General features: G+C 37.9%; 1 protein-coding gene across 4 annotated transcripts in view; it reads left to right on the top strand.

Moving 5' to 3' along the window:
- Nucleotides 1-21,590, top strand: part of LOC149081720 (liprin-alpha-1-like) — a 132,839-nt gene extending 111,249 nt beyond the window's left edge. For 2 of the 4 annotated variants that reach the window (XM_089237138.1, XM_089237139.1), the window contains exons 18-25: nt 1,866-1,971; nt 2,088-2,190; nt 4,293-4,493; nt 4,578-4,753; nt 6,912-7,009; nt 18,062-18,237; nt 18,461-18,529; nt 20,686-21,590. In XM_089237138.1, the coding sequence (XP_089093264.1) occupies nt 1,866-1,971; nt 2,088-2,190; nt 4,293-4,493; nt 4,578-4,753; nt 6,912-7,009; nt 18,062-18,237; nt 18,461-18,529; nt 20,686-20,739 (983 nt within the window). In that variant the 3' untranslated portion in view covers nt 20,740-21,590. The remainder of the gene's footprint in view (nt 1-1,865; nt 1,972-2,087; nt 2,191-4,292; nt 4,494-4,577; nt 4,754-6,911; nt 7,010-18,061; nt 18,238-18,460; nt 18,530-20,685) is intronic. The other 2 variants (XM_089237136.1, XM_089237137.1) reach the window with 1 other exon arrangement.
- Nucleotides 21,591-23,973: the final 2,383 nt, after the last annotated feature.

Here is a 23,973-nt window from a genome sequence, read left to right on the forward strand (position 1 = left end):
ACATATCTGGGATGCCTTGCAACGTGCTGTTCAGAAGAGATCTTCAGCCCTCTTACTCCTACGGATTTATGGACAGCCCTGCAGGATTCATGATGTCAATTACCTCCAGCACTACTTCAGACATTAGTCGAGACCGTGCCACGTCATGTTGCGGCACTTCTGCGGGCTCGCGAGGGCCCTACACGATATTAGGCAGGTGTACCAGTTTTTTTGGCTCTTCAGTGTAGTTGATATTATGAATTTTACATGATACCTTCATGTTTCTTCAAACAAAACTTAATATAGGTGCTGTATCAGTGTAAGTGCTAAAGCCTCCAAAACTGTTTTTTTTTAATGTAAGCACAATTGATGTCAACTCAAAAAAATATCCTAATAGCACAGGCTCTAATTGAAGTATTGATTGATTTTTTTTCATGAAAATAGGGCCATTCTAGTCCTCAAAAAAAGAGAGAAGATCTAACTGAGCTTTGAAATAGAGCTAAAGAAGCCAGAGAATCAAACTTTTTCTTTTTATATTTTTTCTTAAATTTAACAAGTAGAAAGTAAGGAATCAATGATATTGACACGAAGGTGACAAAAGATGGTGATGGGATCGGAAAATTTTGCTTCCGACATTTTGCTGAAGTTTCATCCCAACATTTTGTCCCCTGAAATTTTGCCCCCGACAACTCACTTGGTCTCTCATATGGTCTCATACTACTTTACGGCACACCAACTCTGGTCTGTCATATATCGCCATACGACAGTTCCCAGCCAGTGGAGTTGGGGGGAAATGAAGGCTCTGTCCATTGGTGGTTGCTCCAGGCTCAGTGGGTAAAGAACTTGCTTCTGACATTCTATGCCCGTATTCGAACCCATGCACCTTGATGGTAACCTTCATATTGGTCGAGAGCATCTTACCATTGCTTCACTCTGGTGCTATGGTCACATACTGCCACTCACTCATAGTGAGGGAGTCCCCCACCCATTTGGTCAGTCTTATGGTCATTTACTCATAAGGTCACTCACCACTCACTTGGTCACACTCACACACGGTCAGGGCAAGTAAACTGTACTGGGAACAAAATGTACCGGGGTAAAGTTTTGTTAAACCGATGGTGTAATAAGGGATGTACCTCAGTCAAGAATTTCAAGGGTACGTGAATATTTTTCTGGATGTAAAATACCATCCGTAAAAATGTGACATGTAAAATTCTCTATAAATTATTTTAAAAGTTGAGGCAAAGAAAAAGTGTTTGCCATTTTCCTCAAATCCTGCAGTTGGGCCCCTAGGCTGGGATCTTTGACATGCCACTCTATAGTGAATTTGTAGTTTGAAAAAAATAATAATAATAATCATCCCAGGTCCTGGGGCTAGAACTCTGCCCTTGTGGGAACCATGAGGAGAGACATCTGTCTCTGCAAAATACTGACCTACAAGATATCTCAGCCTAGAATAGATGAAAGAAATACAGTCAAGATCCCTCTCTATTCTTTTCTTCATCAAGAGACTTTATTGGTAACTTTATGAATATATAGTTATTGATTTTTTCTGTTCATCTCAGCAATATTTTCTTTTTTTCCCTTGCTACTGTATCACATATGAGGGGAGAAGAGAAAACTCTTGCTTCTCTCATCTTTTTCTCTTTATTTCCTAAATTTTAACAAAAATAACAATTTCAGAAATTTATTTGCTGGTAATTCAATTATATGTTATTCGAATTTGTTGCCAAAAGCCTGTAAGTGAAAGGGTTGAGGGTAAAAAAATATTTTGAATTACAGCGATTCAGGATAAAGTAGATTAAAAATAATTCCTCTGCAAAAAATATGTTTCTTGCAAAGAATGTAAAAGCAGTTCATATATAAAATTTTATTGTTATTTTCAGTTTCATGTTCCACGTATGCAGAAAGTGAAGCCTCTACACCTGACATAACTCCACCCTCAGGAAGTGTAGCCCAAAAAGCTGAGTTTTGTCGTAGAGTTAACAAAAAGTAAGTGCTGCTGGGTTTTATGATCATATTGTTTGTACCAATTTATTAAACATTTTTAGGATGCTTTAAAAAATTACAATTTACATTGTAATGAAAAAAAATTGATCTCTCCTCAGTTTCCATTCCTCTCATGTACGCCATGAGCTTTTAGCTGAATCTATGAAAGCTGGTACACCGTTTGCTTTGTGGAACGGTCCTACGATCGTAGCCTGGTTGGAGGTAAATTCTGTTGATTTATCATTTGCTTTGCACATAATTTTAGTTGACAATATAGTAGAAACTCTGTAATCCATGATTTTCTGGTTTGTAGCTAATATGTCAATCAGGGCCGTAACCAGAAATTTCTTTTGGTGTGGGAGAAGCGATAGAGTGATAGATTTAGAAGTTATTCTATATACACTCATTGCCATAAAAATTTGCGAACCAAGAAATAATTGTGGGATCGAAACGAAAGTTGGCCTGAAGGTACATGTCGGGCAGATATGCAAATGATTAGAAATGCAGCGTGATTACGCATTGCGTAATGCCACTAGAGGGCGTTGAACTTCGTTCTCCTTGGGGTATAAAACAGGTAAGCAGAGCTTGCTGGAGTGTATTTAATCATTTGCAAAGGAAATGCTGAGGTAGACATGCCGTTACGCCGCCGTTGAAGACCATATGAGCAGTTGTCAGAGTTCGATGGGGAAGAATCATCGGGATGATGGAAGCTGGGTGGTCAGCTCGGCGAGTAGCTTGTCAACTAGGCCGTTCTGATTTTACTGTGAGGAGGTGTTGGGACCAGTGGACAGAAGAAACGTCATTTACACGGCGACCAGGTTCAGGACGCCCTCGACAGACCAGTCGTCGAGAAGACTGTCAGATCATCCGAAACGCACGCGTAGAGCCAACTGCCTCATTGGCCACTATCCAGACACAGGCAGCAGCTTCACTACGGGCCCCTGTGTCTTCCCGAACCATCGCAAGGCGCCTGGCTGAAGGACATCTGGTATCGCTGCGCCCATTAGGTGTGCTGCCAATGACACCCACCCACCAATGCCTCCGTTTGGAGTGGTGTCGAGAACGACGGAATTGGACTGCAACGGAATGGAACCAGGTCGTCTTCAGCGACGAATCGAGATTCAACTTGAGCAGTGATGACAATCGTATTCGTGTGTAGAGGCCCCATGGTTCAATCCTGCCTTCGTTTTACAGCGACACACCGCTCCCACAGCTGGTGTCATGGTATGGGGTGCCATTGCTTACGATACACGGTCACCCCTAATATTGATCCATGGCACAATGACAGCCCAGCGGTATGTCCATAACATCCTTCAGCCACATGTGTTGCCACTCATGGCAGGGCTCCCAGGAGCCATTTTACAAACAAGACAATGCTAGGCCACACACAGCAAGGATGTCACAAGACTGCCTCCGCCACATTACCACCCTTCCCTGGCCTGCTCTATCCCCAGATTTGTCACCAATCGAGCATATCTGGGATCATTTGGGACGGCAAGTTGGACACCCTACGAGGTTGGTCGAACTAGAGGCGCATTTACAGCAACTGTGGAACGAGATGTCTCAGGACATCATACGGAACTTGTATGCCTCAATGCCCGCTCGTATCGTATCATGCATTCGCGCTAGAGGGGGTCCAACAAAGTATTAAAACTTATAACTTATAACTTATAACTTAATCACTTACTTATATCAACGTAGTACTTACATGTGTAAAATTTCGTTTCATTTTGACGACTTCTTCTGGGTGCGCAAATTTTTATGGCAATGAGTGTATATTGGTCATTTTCTCACATTTTATTTTTATAAGGAGGGTCCCCTGCTCTCTTGCTACAGCCTTGATATCAATAGTATGAGTGCAACATAGCCAGTAAAAGTAAGAGTGTTTGTAAACTATATACAGTGGATCCCACTTATAACATTCTCACTTAGAACGTTTCCTGCTTAGTTCAACTTATTTTCATGGTTTCAATCCTTACCAATTTTCACTGAGTTTTCATGTGTAAAGTGTTTTTCCGCCCACAACTTTTTTATGATTTATTTTTTTAAATTATTGTATGCGAGATCCACTGTATACAGAGAAGATTCACAAGTCTACTTCTCAAAACTGGAATTAAAAAGATCGGGCAATGCAAATTTTCATTCCTTATTTCTGTGAAGGAATTATCAGAACTAAATACTGTGTCAGAATTTCTGTTTAAGTGAAATAAAAAAAATATGAAAAAAGGAAAAGCTTTGAATGCTTTGAAAATGTTTAATGCATGTAACATATTACTTTTGTTCCAAGTTTTATGATATCAAAAACTGAAATATAACTGTTATAGCTCTGGGTTGGAATGCCAGCTTGGTATGTTGCTGCTTGCCGAGCAAATGTGAAAAGTGGTGCAATAATGTCAGCATTATCAGATACAGAGATTCAACGAGAAATAGGAATAAGTAACCCACTTCATCGTCTGAAACTCAGGCTTGCTATCCAGGAAATGGTGGCTCTGACAAGTCCTTCTGCACCAAAACCTTCGAGAACTGTAAGTTTTCTTTTCTGTCTTTTATGTATTCTTTCTAATTTGCCACTAAATGATATTTTGCTGATAACAATTCTTTTTTCCTAGAGCTTGGCTTTTGGTGAAATGAATCATGAGTGGATTGGAAATGAGTGGCTTCAAAGTTTAGGTCTTCCTCAGTATCGTTCCACATTTATGGAGTGCTTAGTTGATGCCAGAATGTTAGACCATTTGACCAAGAAAGATCTCAGAGTTCATTTGAAGATGATTGATAACTTTCACAGGTAAGACGATGATTAGTTCTAAACTTAAAATTTAGCCTAATATGTATAGCTTGAGAATAAAATACCATTGAACTTAGGTTGTGCCACAGCTAGGAGGGAGCAGGCAGGTCTGGTGCCCTGGGTGCTGCACCATAGGGGCACAAACTTATAACCCTTCAATTTCTCCTTTAACATTACAAAGGCTGCTGTGGTGGTCAAGTGGTCATAGTGAAGGACTCTTCCCGAGTTTGAACCCCACTGATGCCACAGTGGTGGTCAGCTGAAACTGATTTTCTGTGGTTCTCAACTTCGAGACACGAATGCAAGCCGATCTCTCTGTTAAAAAGTCTCGCCACAGAGAGCAACAGGCCTACAAATGGTACAAGTATTCAATTATTTCACTTCTGAAATACAGATGGCAGCACTGAAAAATCAGACGCGACTCATACTGTTAGGTACACACACTTCTGGCACAACTCACTATGTAGTAAATTGTCCATGGCGATAAACCTGAGTTGTTCTTGGTTTGAAAGAAACAAAGAACATTACCAAGATGCGCCAAAATATGTGCTTGCCTCAGCTGACCAAGCATCTAGTAACTGCCTTAAACTGAAGTATGAGGGGAAAATATGGAAGAAAAAATTCCTAGAAAAAAAGTAAAGTTTGTGCATGTGTAATAAACTCTATGAGTGTAAGGCATGGGGTTTCAACCGTAGGCAGCAATTGAGAGGAGCACTTGGGTGCTGTGCCCAGAGCGCTGTGTTAGATAGGGCTCAAATTTCATCCTTTGATCTTTCTTTTAACATTATGGGGGGCATCAAAATGAGTGGTTGACCCAGATGACCAAACATCTGGTTGTTGACCCTACTTTAAAACACTGCGGCCAAATTTAAACTTTCCTCAAAGCCTGCAGGCTATCAAGTTATATCGTAATATTCCCCATTCTTAAACAGGGTTCCCCAAATTTCTTTCATTAAATTCAAACTTTTATTTATTTAAAAAAACTTCAATTTCAATTTAAATAAAATTAATAATAATAACAATAAATAATTAACTAAATTGAAATTTAAAAAAAAAACTTCCCTTTCATTGATTGTGATTTTTTTACAGAGAATTTGAATTTTTTTTTTAATGAGAATTACAGTTGGGAAACGAAAAAAGAGAGAGAAAACGTTCTAAGTGGGATCGACTGTAGACCTTTTGGACAGGGCCGTAACTAGAGGGAGGGGGCAGAGGGGCAACTTTTCTTTTTTTTCTTTCTTTCAAATGGAGCACAACTCGGGTCTATTGCCGTCTATGGCAATTTACTACCTAGTGAGTTGTGCTGGAAGTGTAATTGTGTGTGTGTGTGCCTAACAGTCTGATTGCATATGTAGTGTGTTTTGATTTGGCAATGCTGCCATCTATATTTCAGAAGTGAGTTTAGTGATGTGTTATGATTGAATTCCATTTGTACTGTTTGTAGGTCTGTTGCAAGACTTTTTAAAGGGTAGACTAGCTCGCAATCGTGCCTTTGGAAGTTGGGAACCACAGAAAACCGACTTCAACCAACCAACAGTGTGGTTCGAACATGGGACCTTGCGACGTGAGTCAGTCACTATGACCACTCAGTATGGGCAGCTGCCCCTGGCAGCAATTTTAGGCAGGAACAAAGTACACCATTATAAAATTTTCTCGTTTTAAAATTGTAGGGGCAGCAAAATAATGTTTGCCCCCTGGCGGCAAAATTCTAGTTACGGCCCTGCTTTTTGATGTCAAATTTTGCCTGCTGAAATAATGTATATGAAATCATAGGCCTCAAAAAGTTTTTTGGCTGCAGGTCTCCTGGATTCGTTAGGGCGGCCCTTTTAATGTATGAAATAGACAGCATTATTATTGAAAGTATCTCACAGTTCCCAATTCAGCAGCACAGATTTCAGTAGCCAGTGTTCTTTAACGATTATTATTATTTATTTTTTTTTTTTTGCAATTTAATCTTTTTTCATGATTAGCAATTTTCTCAAAATGTTAAGCGAGTCAAACAACAAAAGTTTCTGCAGGTTATGGGTTGAAGACCCCTGGTCATGCTGGGGGTAGATTCATCGCATCTTTAAAACCCAAAATACTAAATTTTGACAGAGTGCATAAACTATGCTTTCGTGTATGGAAAGTACAATGTTGATATATTTTCCCCTTTTAGGTCAAGCTTACAGTATGGCATCAACTGTCTGAAGCGATTGAATTATGATAGGGAATCACTTGAACAAAGACGGAAAGGGAGTGAAGCTGATACAAAAGGTAAGATGCTGTATGAAAATGTATGTAAAAAATTTCCTTCAGTATGAAACTTTTCCTCTTGAACTTGAGATTGGCAACAATAGATATCAACAATAGAAACATTATGTCTACCATATGTGTAACCCTATACATAATTTAAAAGTACTGTGAAACTCCATCTCAAGAGTTTCTCCTCTCGAACTACTTTCTCTTGACTTGAAGAATTCTAACCCCAATCAAATCACTATTAAATTGCCCTATGGTTATATGACGGGAGTTGGTGTGCAATAAAAAAGTGTTAAACTTAGCTGCCATATGATCATTTGGGAATCATGGTGGCCTTGTATCATAAAGGCTCAGGTTCTGTCTTTGCAGACACCACATTGATGGTCTTCTAAAGTTGATTTTTGGTGGCTTTCCAACTTCAATGCAACAAATCCGAGTTCATATCCCCCTTTAAAAGTCCTTTCTCTGAGAACAGGCAGACCTCTACAAACACAAAAATTATCATCAGAATCATGAAACACAATATACCTGCACTTTCATTTCTTGCTTAAAAACTGCAGTATTTTAAACATATAACACATATGGTACATTCAGGTGATATGAAATACAGGGTGGGCAAAAAAGTCTGTAGAAACTTTAAAAATGAACAAAAACTGGAAAAATAACAGAAATAAAAAAATGGTTTGCAGAGTTAGCATCGCTAGGCCACAAGAATTTTTTTAAGACAGGAAAGAAACAGCCGATAGGTGGCGCTGACATACACAAGTCAAAGAAGAGATACGAAAATAACAAACAGAATGCCTCCAAATCGTTTATTACAGCAGTATGTGTTCCACATGATAGAGTTTACATCTCAACCTCTGTAAAAATCATGATCTGAACTTTTTCCACCGAGATGTCCGCAGTAGACTTTGTGTATCCCAGGACATACCAACGCTAACTGTGAATGGCACCACGATAACGGAAGATTATGAGAAAGCAAACGTTTTTGCGGACATATTTTCTGGTTCATATAATTTCAGTTGTTCCGGTTACGACCATCGCTATCAAGGCCTTATGAATGATCATCCCTTCTTTCGTGACATGTTCAGCACTCAGATGATAAAAGCCATTATTGCTTCTCTTCCTGGTCGATCATCTCCAGGTCCTGACGGAATACCCAGTTGTTTCTACAAACGTCTTTCAGACCCGATATCTTCTCTGCTTAGCTCCATCTTCACATCCTTCTATGACTACGGGTCTATCCCATGCTCTTGGAAATCTGCAGTTATTAGTCCAATTTATAAGAATAAAGGCTCCAGGGCAGATCCGAATAATTATCGCCCGATATCGTTAACCGATATATCCTGCAAAATTATCGAGAGATGCATCGTCAATCAGTTTCTTCCATTCGCCGTCGAGATGGGCTTAATCCCATAGGCGTAAACTTCTATAGGGCCCATGGGCCCGAGCCCCCCCAACATTTTTGAAGACGCGGCTCAGCCCCCCCAAAAATTCGTATGAATATGGCTTATTCATTTTGCAATGATGAAAAATTTTTTTTTAACCAAAAGTTGTCCTAATTATGAATTAGTTAATGGAAACAATCTGCTCAAAATTTTAGTTCTTTCAAAAAATCTGGATGGTCTTTGGCTTTCTTGTTCCATGACAATACGTTTATCTCATTTCTTCCCTGCCGTTCAATCCCCAATTGCAACCTCCATCAGTTCCAATCCTTACTGCCAGAAGGCACGGCTGAGAGGAAGATTCTTTGAGGTGTTGAGGGGGCTCTTTCTTCTTTGCCTGTGGCAAAAACTGAGTGTCTCTTCTTTTGTTCACTGCGACCGGAGGACGGCCATGGCGCCGACATGAAAATAAGCCCAAAGATGCATGGTGGGGGGGAGGGGGGAGGTTGAAAATTGGGAAGCAATGATATTGAAACCGAAATAAATTACACTCTATAAATAATAGGTGCCAGAACCTAGAGGCTGAGGCCATTTGAGCACACCCCCCCCCCCCCCGCAATAAATTTTGTAAGGGGACTGAGCCTCCCAGTAATTACTGAAAAAAACCATTGTGCAATGCATTCTCCCTCTCCTTTGTACACGCTTGAGTCCCGTATATGCGGGAGGACCAATAACTTTTTGGCCCCCCCCCCCCAATGTTTTTTTGAAAAATATTGGGGAAAAAAGCACATTCTAAATGCCCATTCATAACAGATCTTGAGGACCGATGCCGAAACATTTTTCAGGGGGGGGCTCAACCGCCTTACAAAATTTTTTGGGCTCAAATATCCTCCACTCCTAGGTTCCGGTGCCTTTGAGGGGAATCAAATAAATAATAGTAAAATAAAATTAACACACAAAAAAAAAAAGAAAATAAGAAATGAATGGAAAATTTCAAAGCCCCCTGAGCCGGGTACCATTGCATTCTAATACTAGGAATATGAAATTTCCTCCTTATAAATCAGGGATTCTCAAACTATCTACGTTAGCAGCACTCTTATATAGAAATTTTAAATACGGTATTTCAATAAATGTTAAAGAGAGGTTAAAAGGTGAAATTTGCGTTCCCCCCCCCCTCTGGTCCGGCACCCTAGACATTTGACCCCTCCTCCCAGCCCTGTTTCCAGTACTCCAACACTTAGGTAGCCAGGGCCGGAACTAGGGAAGAAGGCAGTTTTCACAGGCGGAATTCTTGTGGGGAGTGCTAATTCTGGGGGGGGGGGGGGTGGAAGAACGAAAAATATCGTTTCGATCGTTTTTTTAGTGGGGAGAGGGTGAAAAAATTACATACTCTTCTCTCCCTCCACGACTAAAATGATCCTGTCTCCGTTGGACCGGGCTTTTGGACAGATCTTTCGCGAGGACCCCGATTTTTTACAGGGAAGTGCTTGGACCTGTCGTAAGCGTAACTTGTATTAAGTCGTATGTTAAGTGCATTAAGTCGTAACTTGTATTACCTGTCGTAACTTGTTTTAAGCCAATGGGATCGAGACTCCCCCCCCCCTCTTATTAATTTCGGAGAGCTGGCTCAATCTTCCCCTCTTCCCCCCCCCCCCCAAAAAAAATCGCATGGACACGTTTTCCACACCTAGACTCGGAATAAACACGTCACGTCAGTACAGTGAGTTTCGGCCTTTATACGAAGCTGTGACATGTTAAAAAAAAAGTGGCGATTTTTCCACAAACACTTTTTCCGGCCATTTTACAGGATGCGACCTCTATTTATCGGAAAATACTGTAATTTTTTCTATGTTCCATTGCAAATTAAATTGGGGAATTTTTCTAAAAAGGATGTAGTATTTCTTACTTATGTTATTCAAAAAATTGTGTTTATTTCAAAATGAAGAATTATTCTCAATGTTTTAATAGGGTTCCTCCTTTCCCGATCAATTATTTTTTACGGACGAATTTCTATTTGTCCAGCCGGTGACCGCAAAGAGGGGGTTTTACATACCCTGTTTACGTTCGCAGCACTGTTAGAAATTTTAAATATTTTGCGGCATCACAGTCGATCTCAAGGAGGCATTTCGATGCTTCCCCCCCCCCCTTTCCCGACAATAAAATGATCTTCACTCCTAGTTACAGCCCGTCCGTGGCATCTAGTGGCGTGTTTCCCGGGGGGGGGGCACTCAGCGAGCTATAAGCACGGCCATGGACTCCCACATACTGGAGAAGGGCTTCTAGCCTGGGATCTTTGGCGGACTTTTAATTCCATGTTTTTTTTTTTTTTTTCATGATAAAGGGGCCGCACCTTCTGCAGCTGACAAAGAGCATTTCAATAGGGTTCAGTTTCGGCTGCTTCAATGCAGGTTTACTGAATACAATCACCATTTCCTAATTAGAAGGACGGGGAGTGTATAGCGTGTCGCTTTTATGTGGGGAATATGTCACCTGGAGGCATCCGTCCATATGGGGACCTCCCTTCTGATCCTGAAAACTACATTCTTCTTGACGCCGCCGGTCAAGGCTTTAAAAGCTTTTGTGCTTAATGGATGGCCATCCGTGAAGGACGCCGACATAGATGATCCTAATTGGAATATAAAGAAATTACGGTGGTGAAGAAAAATCTAGACGAGGTTTGTGATTCTGCAAAATAAGAATAGCTGTGTTTGGAGCCACTTGAAGTAAACTCCTTGTTTTTCCACTGAAACCCCCCTCCCCCACCCCCCACAAATGTTGAGATAGACAGTTCCACAGTATTTTATGGTTTGTGTGGACCACATTCGGTTGTGCACGTACAGTATAAACCTTCTGTTAGTAAAACATGTTGTATTACAAGAAAACGGAAAAGTTCCTCGTGATTCCGCACAGTTTCCTGACAGAAAAAGTAAGCAATATTAAATATAGTTACACATTTTTGATAAATTCCTGCATTTTAAGCATTTTCTTTAATGATAATTTATTCAGAATCTTCAAAAACAATCTAGATTTTGCAGCCCTCTAATACTTATAATCAATAAAGCGTAGTATAAAATAATTTTTTTTCTTTTAGACATATCAATAAATTAATAAAACTTACTATATGTCTTATTTTTTTCAATCATATTTAAAATTTATTTAAGAAAAATTTAAACTCCATTTGGCTTGCACACTTGTAAAAGTGACAATATTTGAATCGAGTTTTTAATAAGAAATTTATGCAACTAAAAAAATTATTATTTTTCTAATTTAAAACCTGATATATGACTCAATATATGAGAGTAAAATAAATCTTAAATAAGTGACATGTAATTTGATTTTGGGGGAAATATACACTGTATCATAAAATATAAATAAATAAATACAGGGCTTGACAAAAATCATTAAAAAATTTAGGCACCAGCCAAATTTTGTAAGAGCCAAGCATGGTTTTTTCACGAGAAAAGTATCTTAAATAATCTTTTTTCAACCTTTCTGGGAATTGATGACCCCTTCCCAGGGCCGCAACTAGATACTTTGTCATCTGGGGCAATTCGGAATTTTGGCGCCCCTTGCATGTAGAAGAAGCAGTTAAAGGGTGAATTCGACTCACATTCTGGTCCAGCGTCCGGAGCACCAGACCTACCTGCTTTCTCTAGTTGTGGCTCTGCTCCTTTCCATGTTGGAAGACAATTATGAAATCGGAAAATTTTGAGCCATCACTAGATTCTGATTTAGCAATCACATATACAAAATTTTAGGCGCGAATACAGATTTTCCAGTCACCATGGTGACCTGGCACTTGGGGTTTGTCCAACCCTGGAATAAATAAAGATGCATATACTGTTCTTAATATATTTTTTGTATATAGTCATTTTCATGACCCCGCCCAGGGGATTTCGGGATTCATGAGATCTGGGGGATCCTGGGAGGATATACTCAGATTTACGGCATGACTAGATCTGAATAAATTGCCTATGGCGATAGACCGGAGTTGTGCTCGTTTCAATGAGAGAGAGAGAATGAAAGTATATTTTTACTTGGACCGTGATCAAACTAGAATGGGGCTCAAGGGCAAAGGCTACGCCCCCAACAATCAAATAAATTTTTGTTAATTAAATGCTTTTGGAAAATTGGCACCAACTCAAAAATTCTCTGGAAGAAATTCCGTGTCCCCCCCCCCCCCCAATAGATTGGTTTTCTTGGGTAGCTCATGCTCAGGGGTAGTCCCATTCCAAGGGCGTAGCGAAGAGGAAGACTTGGGGGTCTGGTCCCCTCGTCCGAAATGTGAGAAAATGACCGAAAAAAGGGAAAAAGATGACCAAATCTATTGTTCTATTACTTTGGTCCCCCCTGCCGAACGAAATTTCTGGCTACGCCCTTGTCCCATTCACTTTGGTAACAATACATTAAATGATTGTTATACAGTCGAATATCCTGTTATAACGAAGTCCAAGAAACCGGAGAAAACACTCCGTTATAAAAAAATTTCAGATTGTTTTCATTGTTCCTATGTATACTTATTAGAGGGATTAGAAAACCATTCGTTAAAACGATATTTTCGCTGTAACGGTATTCGTTAAAACGGGATTCGCCTGTAATTAGAGCCCGAATTTTCCACTTAAAAAAAATGGCTAAATATGAACTAAAACTGAGAAAATATGTACTAAAGAACAAATAACCAAGCAATGCATCTTTTCTATTTATCTCGATGCATATTCATTTGCAAAAACATTCTCATGCAAATGATTTCTACATGTATTTTATTTAGGAATTTCTAGTTATTAGTACCGTAGCTGCTCACTAATAGAAAGAAAAAGTTGCTCGAAAACGAAGCAAACTACACGTGCACACAAGTAACAAAACATGAATAATGACAAAAATGGGCGGATTTTTCTCCTGAGGTTTTACTTCTTTTTACTTGAAAAAAAAAGAAATGACAAGCAAATAAAGCACCCGGGCTTCGGGTATGGTCCATTGTAGCTAGAAGGTCCTTGGAGTTGAGCAACCAAACTATTTGAAAATGTCGAATTTCCGATTCGATAGACGATGTTGCCTGATCCATAAATCCATGGAAGTGAGCATGAATGTAATAAGTTCTGACTTTTAATTGCTCAGTTGGTCATCTAAACCGCTTTGATGATACGAAATTCTATGGAAAACGTCTTATACTCTTAGAGAATCAACTGATTTGAGATCAAAAATCAATTTCACATGACTAGAGTTCCGTTCAATCGTTAATATTAGAACGAAATGATCTCAAAGACGTCCCAATGCAGATAAAGCAGCAATTTTCAATAATTTTATGTCCTTACAGAGCGAAACGTGAAAATTCGTTAATAATGAGAACTACGTTACAGCGAAAACATTTCTTGTGGTTGTGAGCTGTTGCTATAACGAACTTTTATTGTATTATGAGCAATATTAATTTGAAAAATTACAAAAATTTAATTAATCTTCCGCACAACTTGAAAATTTGCACTTATTCTGAAAATTCTTCAATTACATACATTTATACACACATTAATGCTAAAAAGAGGTTAATTTATATAAATGCAACAAACAGGACTAATCATAACAAATTTATAAATAGTGCAAAAAAAAAAAGAAAAGAATAAATCAAAAATAAAAAGGTCAATTTCCCGTGACCTTTCATTAAATTAAGTTGTATAATAACCAAGAATGGCCACTGAAGCTGTGCTTTCCAAAGTGTGAAATATCGACCCCTGGGGGAAGGGGTCGATGCAATTGTCCAAAGGGTCGATAGAAGCTATGGGTTTAGTATAGGATCCTATGGGTGGGCTTGAGTTGGGAGAAATGAGAAAGAAATTTTTTTTTAAAGAAGAGCTATGGAACACAAAAAGTTTGGGAAACTTTTCACTGAAGCAGCGGTTCTCAACCGGTGCTCCGTGTACACTTCCCGGGGGCTCCGCACCCACTCGAAGAAAATAAATCAGTAAATTCGATAAATGAATATAAGAGGAGAGCGTACGGGGCTCCACCATAGAAATTTTACGCCGAATAGAGGCGACCACTGATGCATATTTGTGTTTGAGTACAGGTGATCATTTGTGGAGATTTTACTGTATTTAGGAAAATGCAATGGAACCCTTTGTATATATCTCCCTATTACGTTTCTGACCTTACTTATTTGTACGAGGTTTTGCTTCAGTTGCTATACATTTCTATACATTATCCCTGTATACAGGGCCTAATTTCTTCATGGGCAAATGAAGCCTTTATAACTTTGAGCCCCCGAAATTCAAACAACATACATTCACTGACCAATTAACATCTTTGACTCTTGTCGCAAGAGCCTCCTAATTCCTGCTTTACCCAGGGCCCTGCCTGTATACACTTCAATTAATCGACGTTTTCACTTCGATTCGAACTCCCAAGTCTTTGGAAAACACCTTTTCTATCAATCGAATCACATAATTTTTCAATTGGTGAAAACGTGTCACTGAAATACAGTGTTTTACGGTTTTCAAAAACCCATCATGAAGAAACGTTGTAAGTGGAAAAACTAAGCGGGACCGACTGTAGTTTCTCATGCATATTTTTTACTGAAAAAGTAATAAAATTTAAGATGATTGACTGGTTCAATCAGGGCTGCAACTAGATGCTTGGTTACCCGGGGCAAGCGCGCATTTTGACGCCCCCCCTTGTAATGTTGAAGGAGAGGTTTTAGAATGAAATTTGCACCCCATCCGGTCTAGCGCCCGGGGCACGAGACCCGCCTGCTCCTCCCTAGTTGTGGCCCTGTGTGCAATGGCTTTTGACAGGTACTGAAATAATTATTGAACGGGCTACGGTATGCTGATTGCCAGGGCTGTAACTGGGATTTTTGTCGCCCCCACATTCGATAATTTTGTAACGGTGTTCTCTGTCAAGTAAAGGACGTTTTACATAACGTTTAAATAACACTTTTTTTTCTGTTGAATCTTGAAATGAATACCGTAAAATTGCTTGAAACTTTAGCAACAGTAATGTTATGATAGTATTATAAGTATATTTCTTCTCAAGCATAAGATTTTGAATCAAAACGACAGATTTTCACAAATTTTTTTTCGGAAACGTCTGTAAAAAAAAGGTGGGGGGGGGGTAATTTTCGGAAAAAGTTCGTTTTGCAGTACTGCTTTCGCATTTATACGACGCGTCGTATAAACGAGGTTCTATTAGAGCCGGAGCCCCCCCAACATTTTCAATAAGTTTACGCCTATGCTTAATCCCCTCAGTTCAGTTTGGCTTCATTCCTGGCGGCTCCTTACCAGTGTAGCAGTTGATTTGTCATGATATATGGGAGAGTGCTATAGACTCTGGACAAGAGATTGATGTAATTTACGTCGATTTCCAAAAGGCATTTGATAAAGTAGACAGATTGCTACTACTGAGGAAGCTAGCTTGCATGGGGGTTCCTGATAAAGTTGTGAGAATAATTCAAGAACTGCTGTCAGACAGAGTTCATCAGGTTCGTGTAGCCAGCGTGATGTCTAGAGAATGTCAGGTGCCAAGCGGAGTTGTCCAGGGATCGGTGTTAGGCCCGATCTTATTTACTTTGTACACTTACGATATTACTCAGGCTGTGACACCCATCTCTCTATTGCAATTCGCTGATGACGTGAAGTTATTCTCTCCAGTGGAAAACACTAGGGGCCTAAGAATTGCATGCCAACAACTTTTCCAGTGGAGTTGTCAGTATAAGCTACCTATTTCATCATCAAAAAGTGGATCAATGCATTTAGGTAGACGCACCGATCCTGAATGTTACCAACTAGGTAATGAAACGTTACAGCAATTGGATATATGCGTGGATTTAGGTACTGCAATGAGCCGCATTCTGGATTTCACTGATCATTATCATGGCATAGTCTGCAAAGCGAATAGAATTTCATATATGTTACGTACGGCATACCGTAAGTGGGATGCGCATACGTTGTCATATGCTTTCTGTGTGTACGTTCGCCCGACTCTGGAGTTCTGTTTGCAAGTATGGAGCCCTTACAAAATCAAGGACATACAGCTCCTCGAAAAGCCACAGAGGTCGTTTACTAAACAAATACCTGGCATGAGCGGTCTATCTTATTGCCAAAGACTTCAATTTCTGGGTTTACACTCACTGGAATGGCATAGAATCACTGCAGATCTGAAGATGTGCTACAAACTAGTCCACCAAATTGTTTATCTACCATCGAGAGAGCCTTTCTTTGATATCATAGACAGGCGAGTTAACCTACGTAGGCATCGCTTCCAAATAAGAATACCAACGGCTAGAAGGGATTGCTTTTTCCACGGATATAGATGTCGTGTGGCAAGAATATGGAACAGTCTTCCATCAGAACTTGCATGTGCCTCCTACGCAAGATTCGCTTCCACTATTGGGGATTTCGTCCTGACTCCGTATGCGAAGTGCTTCCCGTACTGACTATTATTTTTTTTTTATTCCAGTATAAGTGCATTTCATGCCTTCTGGGGTTATTGTAAATAAATAAATGACCACCACCACATGGTATAACACATTACAAGCAAGCCACAAATCCAGCAATGGCAGGGTGCAGCAGGTCCACATACATGGTTTGCAATGGTGAACGGATTGTGGATTTAGGCACACAAGCTCTGATAACCGTTTCATTTGCATATTTCCACCGAAGTCGCTCATACCAGTGCCACCTGTCAGCTGTTTTTAGAGGTATTTTTTCCTGTCAAAAAAATTCCCATGACCTAGCGGTGCTAATCCTGAAAATTTTTATTTCAATTATTTTTCTGGTTTTTATTTATTTTTAAAATTTTTACGGATTTTTTGCCCGCCCTGTACTAGATTTTCTCTGTTTTCAGGTTCCACTTGATATGGCCCCCAAGTGAAACAGTGCTGAGGAACTCTTTCCAAAATGCCCCCCCCCCCCCGATGCTATTGAGCACTGGTTCCTTATTGGGGATGCCTGGACCCCTAGGGTTCATGGATTTTTTACTGGGGTCCATGGCCCAATTGTAGAATTATAAAAAAAAATTGATACTAAGTTGAAAAAATTTCAGAAAATTACTTTTTAAGAAAAGTTTTAATTAAATTAACTCATGAAAGCACCACTGCAATATTGGTAGACTGCAGAAGTAATATTGTTATCACATTTACTAGTACTGGATAGATGCGCCCAAGTGGCATAGTGGTAAGATGCTTATTTACTAACTACCGTGAAGCAGACCCATAGCCAGAAATTTTATTTGGGGGGGGGGCAAGTGAATAGCCCCATAGAACAATAGATTTGGCCATCTTTTCCCAGTCATTTTCTCACATTTTGGAGGGGGCCAAATCCTCTTGCCATGAAGGTTGCCGTCAGGTCCCAGGTTCGAACTGGGGGAAGAATATAGACAAGGTATTTTCTCTAATGTGCTTGAGGCAACCACAGATAGATGGCACCTTCATCTCCAACCAACTTGTTAATGGCAGTAAATTGCAATATAGTACTGAATAGAATGTCCCTCCCCACTCCCCATTGTTTAAGAACATTCCCACTGATAGATGGCTGTAGTTTCTACTGATATAAATGTGGGATTGCATGTGCGGTCTTATGGCCCAAGAGCCGTCTGTGTCTATCTTGAACTTTAAACTGAAACTTTATTCAGTTTATTTGGTTTTTGTGTAGAAATTATGTCCTCATTCATATTTGTGTTTTCTTTATGCGTGTAGATGTTATAGTTTGGTCAAATGATAGAGTAATAAAATGGGTTGACACCATCGGATTAAAAGAGTACTCAAATAGTCTTCTTGAAAGTGGCGTCAATGGTGCTCTCTTAGCCCTGGATGACAGTTTTGATGTTAATGCCATGGCCCTGGTGCTGCAGATTCCCATGAGTAATTCTCAGGTGATGTAAAAAAACTTTTTCCTCATTCTAACATCTTCCTTTTCATTTATGGAGAAAAGTAGAAGTTTCAAAAATTGTTATGTAAAATTCCATATAAATCACAGCTCTTATAGCATAATTAATCAAACCAGGAAAACCTTGTAAAGGTTTGAAAAGGTATCTTTGTCGTTATCATGATAAGAAATCAAAGTTTTAATTATTAATTTTTTTTTTAATTTCATAGGCGAGACAACTTTTAGAACAAGAATTTAATAACCTTTTGTTGAAAGGAACAGACAGGAGGCCGAATGAGGTTTGACTATACTGTTTCATTTCAATTATGTCTGATTAATTTATATTTCATATTGCTAGATAGCAGTTTCAGCCAGTGTGCTGTAGAAGTTAACCATGGTGAGACAAAAATGATGATCATTTTCTGCACACAATGGCTAATTAGACCAGTAATTTAATTGCTGATTCGGAACGGCAGCTTTTTTTTATACTCACCGAGAGGTTGGTGCACTAACCCCGGGGTCTGGAATTTCCTGCGGTAGCTATCTTTACCGTAGAAGTTGAAATTTGCTACTTAAAATTGAAAAAAGTAATTTTGCTTATAATCTACAGTGGTGCATAATTTCTCACTTGCAAGTTTCTGATAGTCATCTGTATCACTTGCAATGAAATCTTAAGGTGAGGACTTCAATGTATGACCCAGATTCCCAATGTGTGCCCCATGCCAAATTATGTGGTTTCCAAGGGGAGCAATTTGGTTTTTAGCAGGAGCAATCAGACTATATGAAAATTCACATTCAATGTGGAAATACTTTCTCAGAATTAATGAAAATTCATATTTCATAAGGAAATAATTTAAGACTTAAATGAAAGTTCATGTTTCATGAAAAAGTACTTTCAGAACAAATAAAATTCTTCAATAATATAGAGCTTCCTATTTGACTTGAAGCCCTGGGGCCCCGTTAGGTCTACCTGTTAAAATGCCACTGCATGAATAGAGATACCACAGTGTGAATACCGCAGTATGGCTTATTGGTCTTTTGTCTTTGTGGATTTTTTTTTTTTGGCCTGTAATGTCTGAAAAGTTTAAAAAATCCCTGCTTTAGACAAAGTTAATAGTCTTTTAGGGCTCCACGTGGATGGAAGTTCTATTTTCGAATAGTAAGAACTATATAGCACAGAAAGGGGACAGGGGTTCACAGGTTAATTTGAGATTTGAGGGGAGCACAGAGAATCTCTCTCCAAGGAAATTCTGAGTTTTAATCTTCAGAAGTCATTTTGAAATCACAAACTGATTAACATGACTTTATGAAATTTTATTTTTGGTCTGCACTGTCTCAAATGTCTGCTTTAGACTAAGTTAATAATCTTTTGTTCTTCCTCCACTTGGATAAGAGATTCTTTTTCATCTAATAAGACCTGCAGTAAAACTTTCTTTAATAGACACCTCCCGATAACTAACATTTTTTTCATGTTGACAGACCTCAATGTATTTTGCTATCCATCAACGGACAAAATTTTTAGTCCCATACGTATCTGTTATTGAGAGGTTCTATTGTATATGTCACGAAAAAGGAACGGGCGTAAATAGGACCTGCTTTGGGTGGAGGAGCACACAAGTCTTTGAGGAAAGCACAGAGAATCTCTTCAAGGATATCTTGAGTTTCCAACATTCAAAGAGTGTTTCAAATGCACAGAAATTGATTGAAACAGCATTTAGCAATTTTTTTTAAATATTTTAGCTTTAAAAAAAAAATTCAATTTTCATTTGTGTGCCCCCCCCCCAATGTAACTTAATGGGGAGGCATCAGGCTTTAACAAGATGCTTGGGGGGGGGGCAAGGAGTGCAAGAAAAGGTTAGGAACCACTGACGTATGGCCAGAGAATCACATGTGGTGCACCAAGTTCTTTGGTAATGTGTGTAGTATAGCTGAGTGGTCCTCGGTGAAATGTCAAATGTTTCCTGTGTTGTGCCAATGGTTGAAAGCTCCTGTCTTAAGGAATAGAAGGAGTTTTTAATCACGTTTTGTAGAAAATGTGTTGGTCCTGCTATTTTACATCCATACAATCTTTGAAAAATAAAAAAAAATTATGAATCATTTCAAACCCCCAGGCTAAAAGGAATAGCCCCAAAAATGCTGCTCTAAAAATGGCTGAGTGAAAAATTTTCCTTTTTTTTTCCAGTTGTCTTTTGTGAAAGATAGATTATACTCTAACTCATATGCTGCAAATGCTGTGATATATTGGCTAATGATGATAATTTGTTCTGGAATTATGTTTGTTAGCTGAAAACTTCGTAAGCTGAGGTGTCACTGTGCAGTAAACACTATCTAAGATAGACACCTCATGAGACGGAAATCTGTATTTAACGGAATAAAAATATAATTGACAATTATGTTTTTTTTTTCTTTTCTATAAGAGATGAAAATGAGTGAGTTTTCTTTTTTATATGTACAGGCAAATAAGCATACTGGAGCACATCATAATGTTCAAGGTGATCGCTTGGTTTGATGGAAAACTGAAACGTTAGGACCAAACAAGAATTTTTTTTCCTTCATGTACATCGTAGAGCAAATAACTAGGAGCATGTTTCTGCTGGTGTGTCACACATGAACGGTCTGCACCATTTTGTAAACGAACCTTTAGACCACTTCTCTCCTGCACGTGGCCACTGGATTGAATTGTGACTGCCGTTTTTTTTCTGGACAGCAGCACTTTTGTTCTCTCATGTGTTCCCTCTCTCTCTCTCTAACCTCCCTTCTCTCAACCTTCCAATCATCCTTCATTTGTAAACGTGAAATAGAAATTTTAAACTGTGTGGAAAAGACCATATGATTTCTGTTTTTGGCCTTTTTGCACTCTCAAAATTGTATATTTGAAATAGTAGTTGTATAGGTGAAAAAAGCCTTTTTTTTGTTTTATAATTATTGTGTCACATCAGAATAGGTCTGTTTATATCTATTCATATTATATAGCAACCATTTTTTAATGAAAATATCAAGAAAGTGAAAAATCAAGACAGTTTTTTTATAATGTGTGACAAAACAGACTATAACTATCGTGAATAGTCTTTTTGCCTCCTATTTGCATTTTCATAAAAAAAATACTGAATGAACTTTATTTTCAACAGTATTAAACCAAAAATCTTGTTAGTGTTGGTTTATTCAAAGAAGAACTCAGAAGAAAAAGAATTGGTTATCATTTTACTTTGGTTATCTTAAAAAAAAAAAAGTTTTAGCATTGTGTGAGCAGAATTTATATACAAGTATTATTTGGTATTTTTGTGTTTTTTCGCCAGAAATGTACTTTAAAAAAATTGAATTCGCTAAAAAAAGTTTCAGAACACTGACAAAAACCGTTAATCATTAACTGTCAACATTAATTATTAGTTTATATGTTAAGATATATCTCAGATTTCATTAAATGAATATGTGACTTTCTCATAACAAACTACTTGCTTAGCATTGGCTGAAGTTGTGTTGATTTCTCATGTAAAACGGTGACATCATTCAAGAAACAGGTGTGCACCCTTTTTGCAAGAATGCAAGGGAAAGTATTGACCAAAGCCCACATGATGGGAAGAAGATTTATTTTCGTGTCGAAAATTTTTCAGGAGAGCAGCTATTTCATGCCATCAAAGCATTATTGTGCAATAACATGACACCGGAGCTTAATAATTTACATGGTGTTTGACTTTGTACTTGGTTGTTACCATTTTTTAATAGCAGGATAATTTTGATTTCACCCTTGTTTTTCCATTGATTTCAACATGCTTATCTCTATTTTGGAGTAATATTATTCTAAAGCAAATGCACTGGTCATGCTTTTACTTGATTTTTTTTTTTCAAGACAAAGTATATGTGAATAATATAATTTTTTTTTCATTTCACATACTATGTTTCCCTGAAAATAAGCTGCAGCATGATTTTTCAAGATGCTCCTAATATAAACCCTACCCCAAAAATAAACCTAGTTAAAATTGTCAATCAGACTCATTTAGCATGTTGTTGCAACACACTATGGGTGTATTGTTCTATACAAAACAATAATGGCTTTATAATTCATTATTAAATAAAAATACAAATAAATCATATCATTGAAATTAATACTTAAAAATATATTACAATATAAACTATAGTTAAATTTTTGTTAATACCCAAAGAGGCATCCTTTGACAAGAGATGAATACCTACATAAACAGGTAAATTTGAGACTTTTGCTTTTATCAAAGAAAATTACTGCTAGAGTCGTAAGTCAACTACTCACTTGTCATAAGTAAACAACTTTTATAAAGTTTAGTTCTGACGACCGAATGAAGTGACAAGTATTTCTGGCCAGCATGGACACATTGCTTCGTTTGGTCCTAAAAATCTGAACTGAACCTCTTGTTTTCTTTAAACGATGACGTCCAAAAGAAAAGTTTTATGAAGTTCAGCTTTTGTTCAGCAATTTTTTCTTGATTTCTGTGTTACCAGCATTCAAAAATTTCTTTAAAAAAGAATGATATTCTGCCAAGAAATAAGCCTGTTTGATTTTTCAGGATTCTCCTAATATATTTTTTGAAGCAAAAATTAATATAAGACCTGGTCTTATTTTCGGGGAAATGTGGTACATAGCAAATTATCCAGAAAAAACCTGGGTTTCTCTATATACTGTATATGCACTTGTGTAGGATAATCAATGTCCGGGTTCTTTCTTAAACGCTTTTCTTTTTTCTTTTTTACTTACCAGAATAACACGAAGTTGTGTGAAAATCTTTGTTGAAAAACTATTTTTCAGTAATTAATCATACAGAAATAAGTGCACATGCATTTTATTTTAGAATTCATTAATTCATTTTCTTCAATGCCAGCATTCTCACAATCACATGAAAATGTTATGATCATCATTTTAATCGAAAGTGTGTGGACAATTTCTTAAAATGAAATTTTTCATAATTCAGCGCATCACTGTTTCATTGATTTGCTCCTATTTGTAATGGGAAGTGTATATAGATTTGTTTATTTATTCATCACTGTTGCTGGCAACATTTTACTTGATGAAATGTGATATTTATTGTCATTATTTAGCGGGGCTACTAATGTTTTTGTTAAAATTATTGTAATTATTTTATCTATTTATTTTTTTGGTATAAGAAACATTTGAGTCTTTCCTCTCTCCCCCCCCCCCCCCCATCAAAGTACTTTTCCTTCTTCTCCTATATTAAAATTATTCTAAGACGTATACGTTGTTAGAGTTTGTATATCATGTTAACAGACACCATACACCATAGTGCTGTGAAGCATGTACTAGTTCCATTGTATCATAATGCACCCATACTGTTTTTAATAAAACAAATTAATATATACTGTATTACAATTTTTCAAGGAGTCAACATTTTTTTCTTCAAGGTAGTAACTGTGAGAAAAGTTTAGATTTTATTTTTATTTTTTTGTATACACAGGAGTTTATGAAACTATTTTCAAGAAATATTTGCATTCTTTGAAACCCAAGAATTTTTTATACATGATGTCAAAGTCATTTTTTTATTGTTTCACTTTTATTATTTGTTACTTAGTTTCCATATGTTTTTATTTCATGCTTCGAATGAACATTATTTGACTATAAATATAGTAAAGGGTGGCCGAAGAATCACACATTTTAAAAAGTAATCGAAAATCATCCAATTGACATGAAAAGTGCAGTTTGCACTCACTTTTCATGTCACATTAAAATATTTATTACGACAGTTTTTTTATTTAAAAA

Source organism: Pholcus phalangioides, unplaced genomic scaffold, assembly GCF_987345545.1.
Source record: "Pholcus phalangioides strain wild (caught in Gottingen) unplaced genomic scaffold, Ppha-v1.0 ptg000009l_1, whole genome shotgun sequence".
In the NCBI taxonomy this organism is placed as follows: Eukaryota; Metazoa; Arthropoda; class Arachnida; order Araneae; family Pholcidae; genus Pholcus; species Pholcus phalangioides.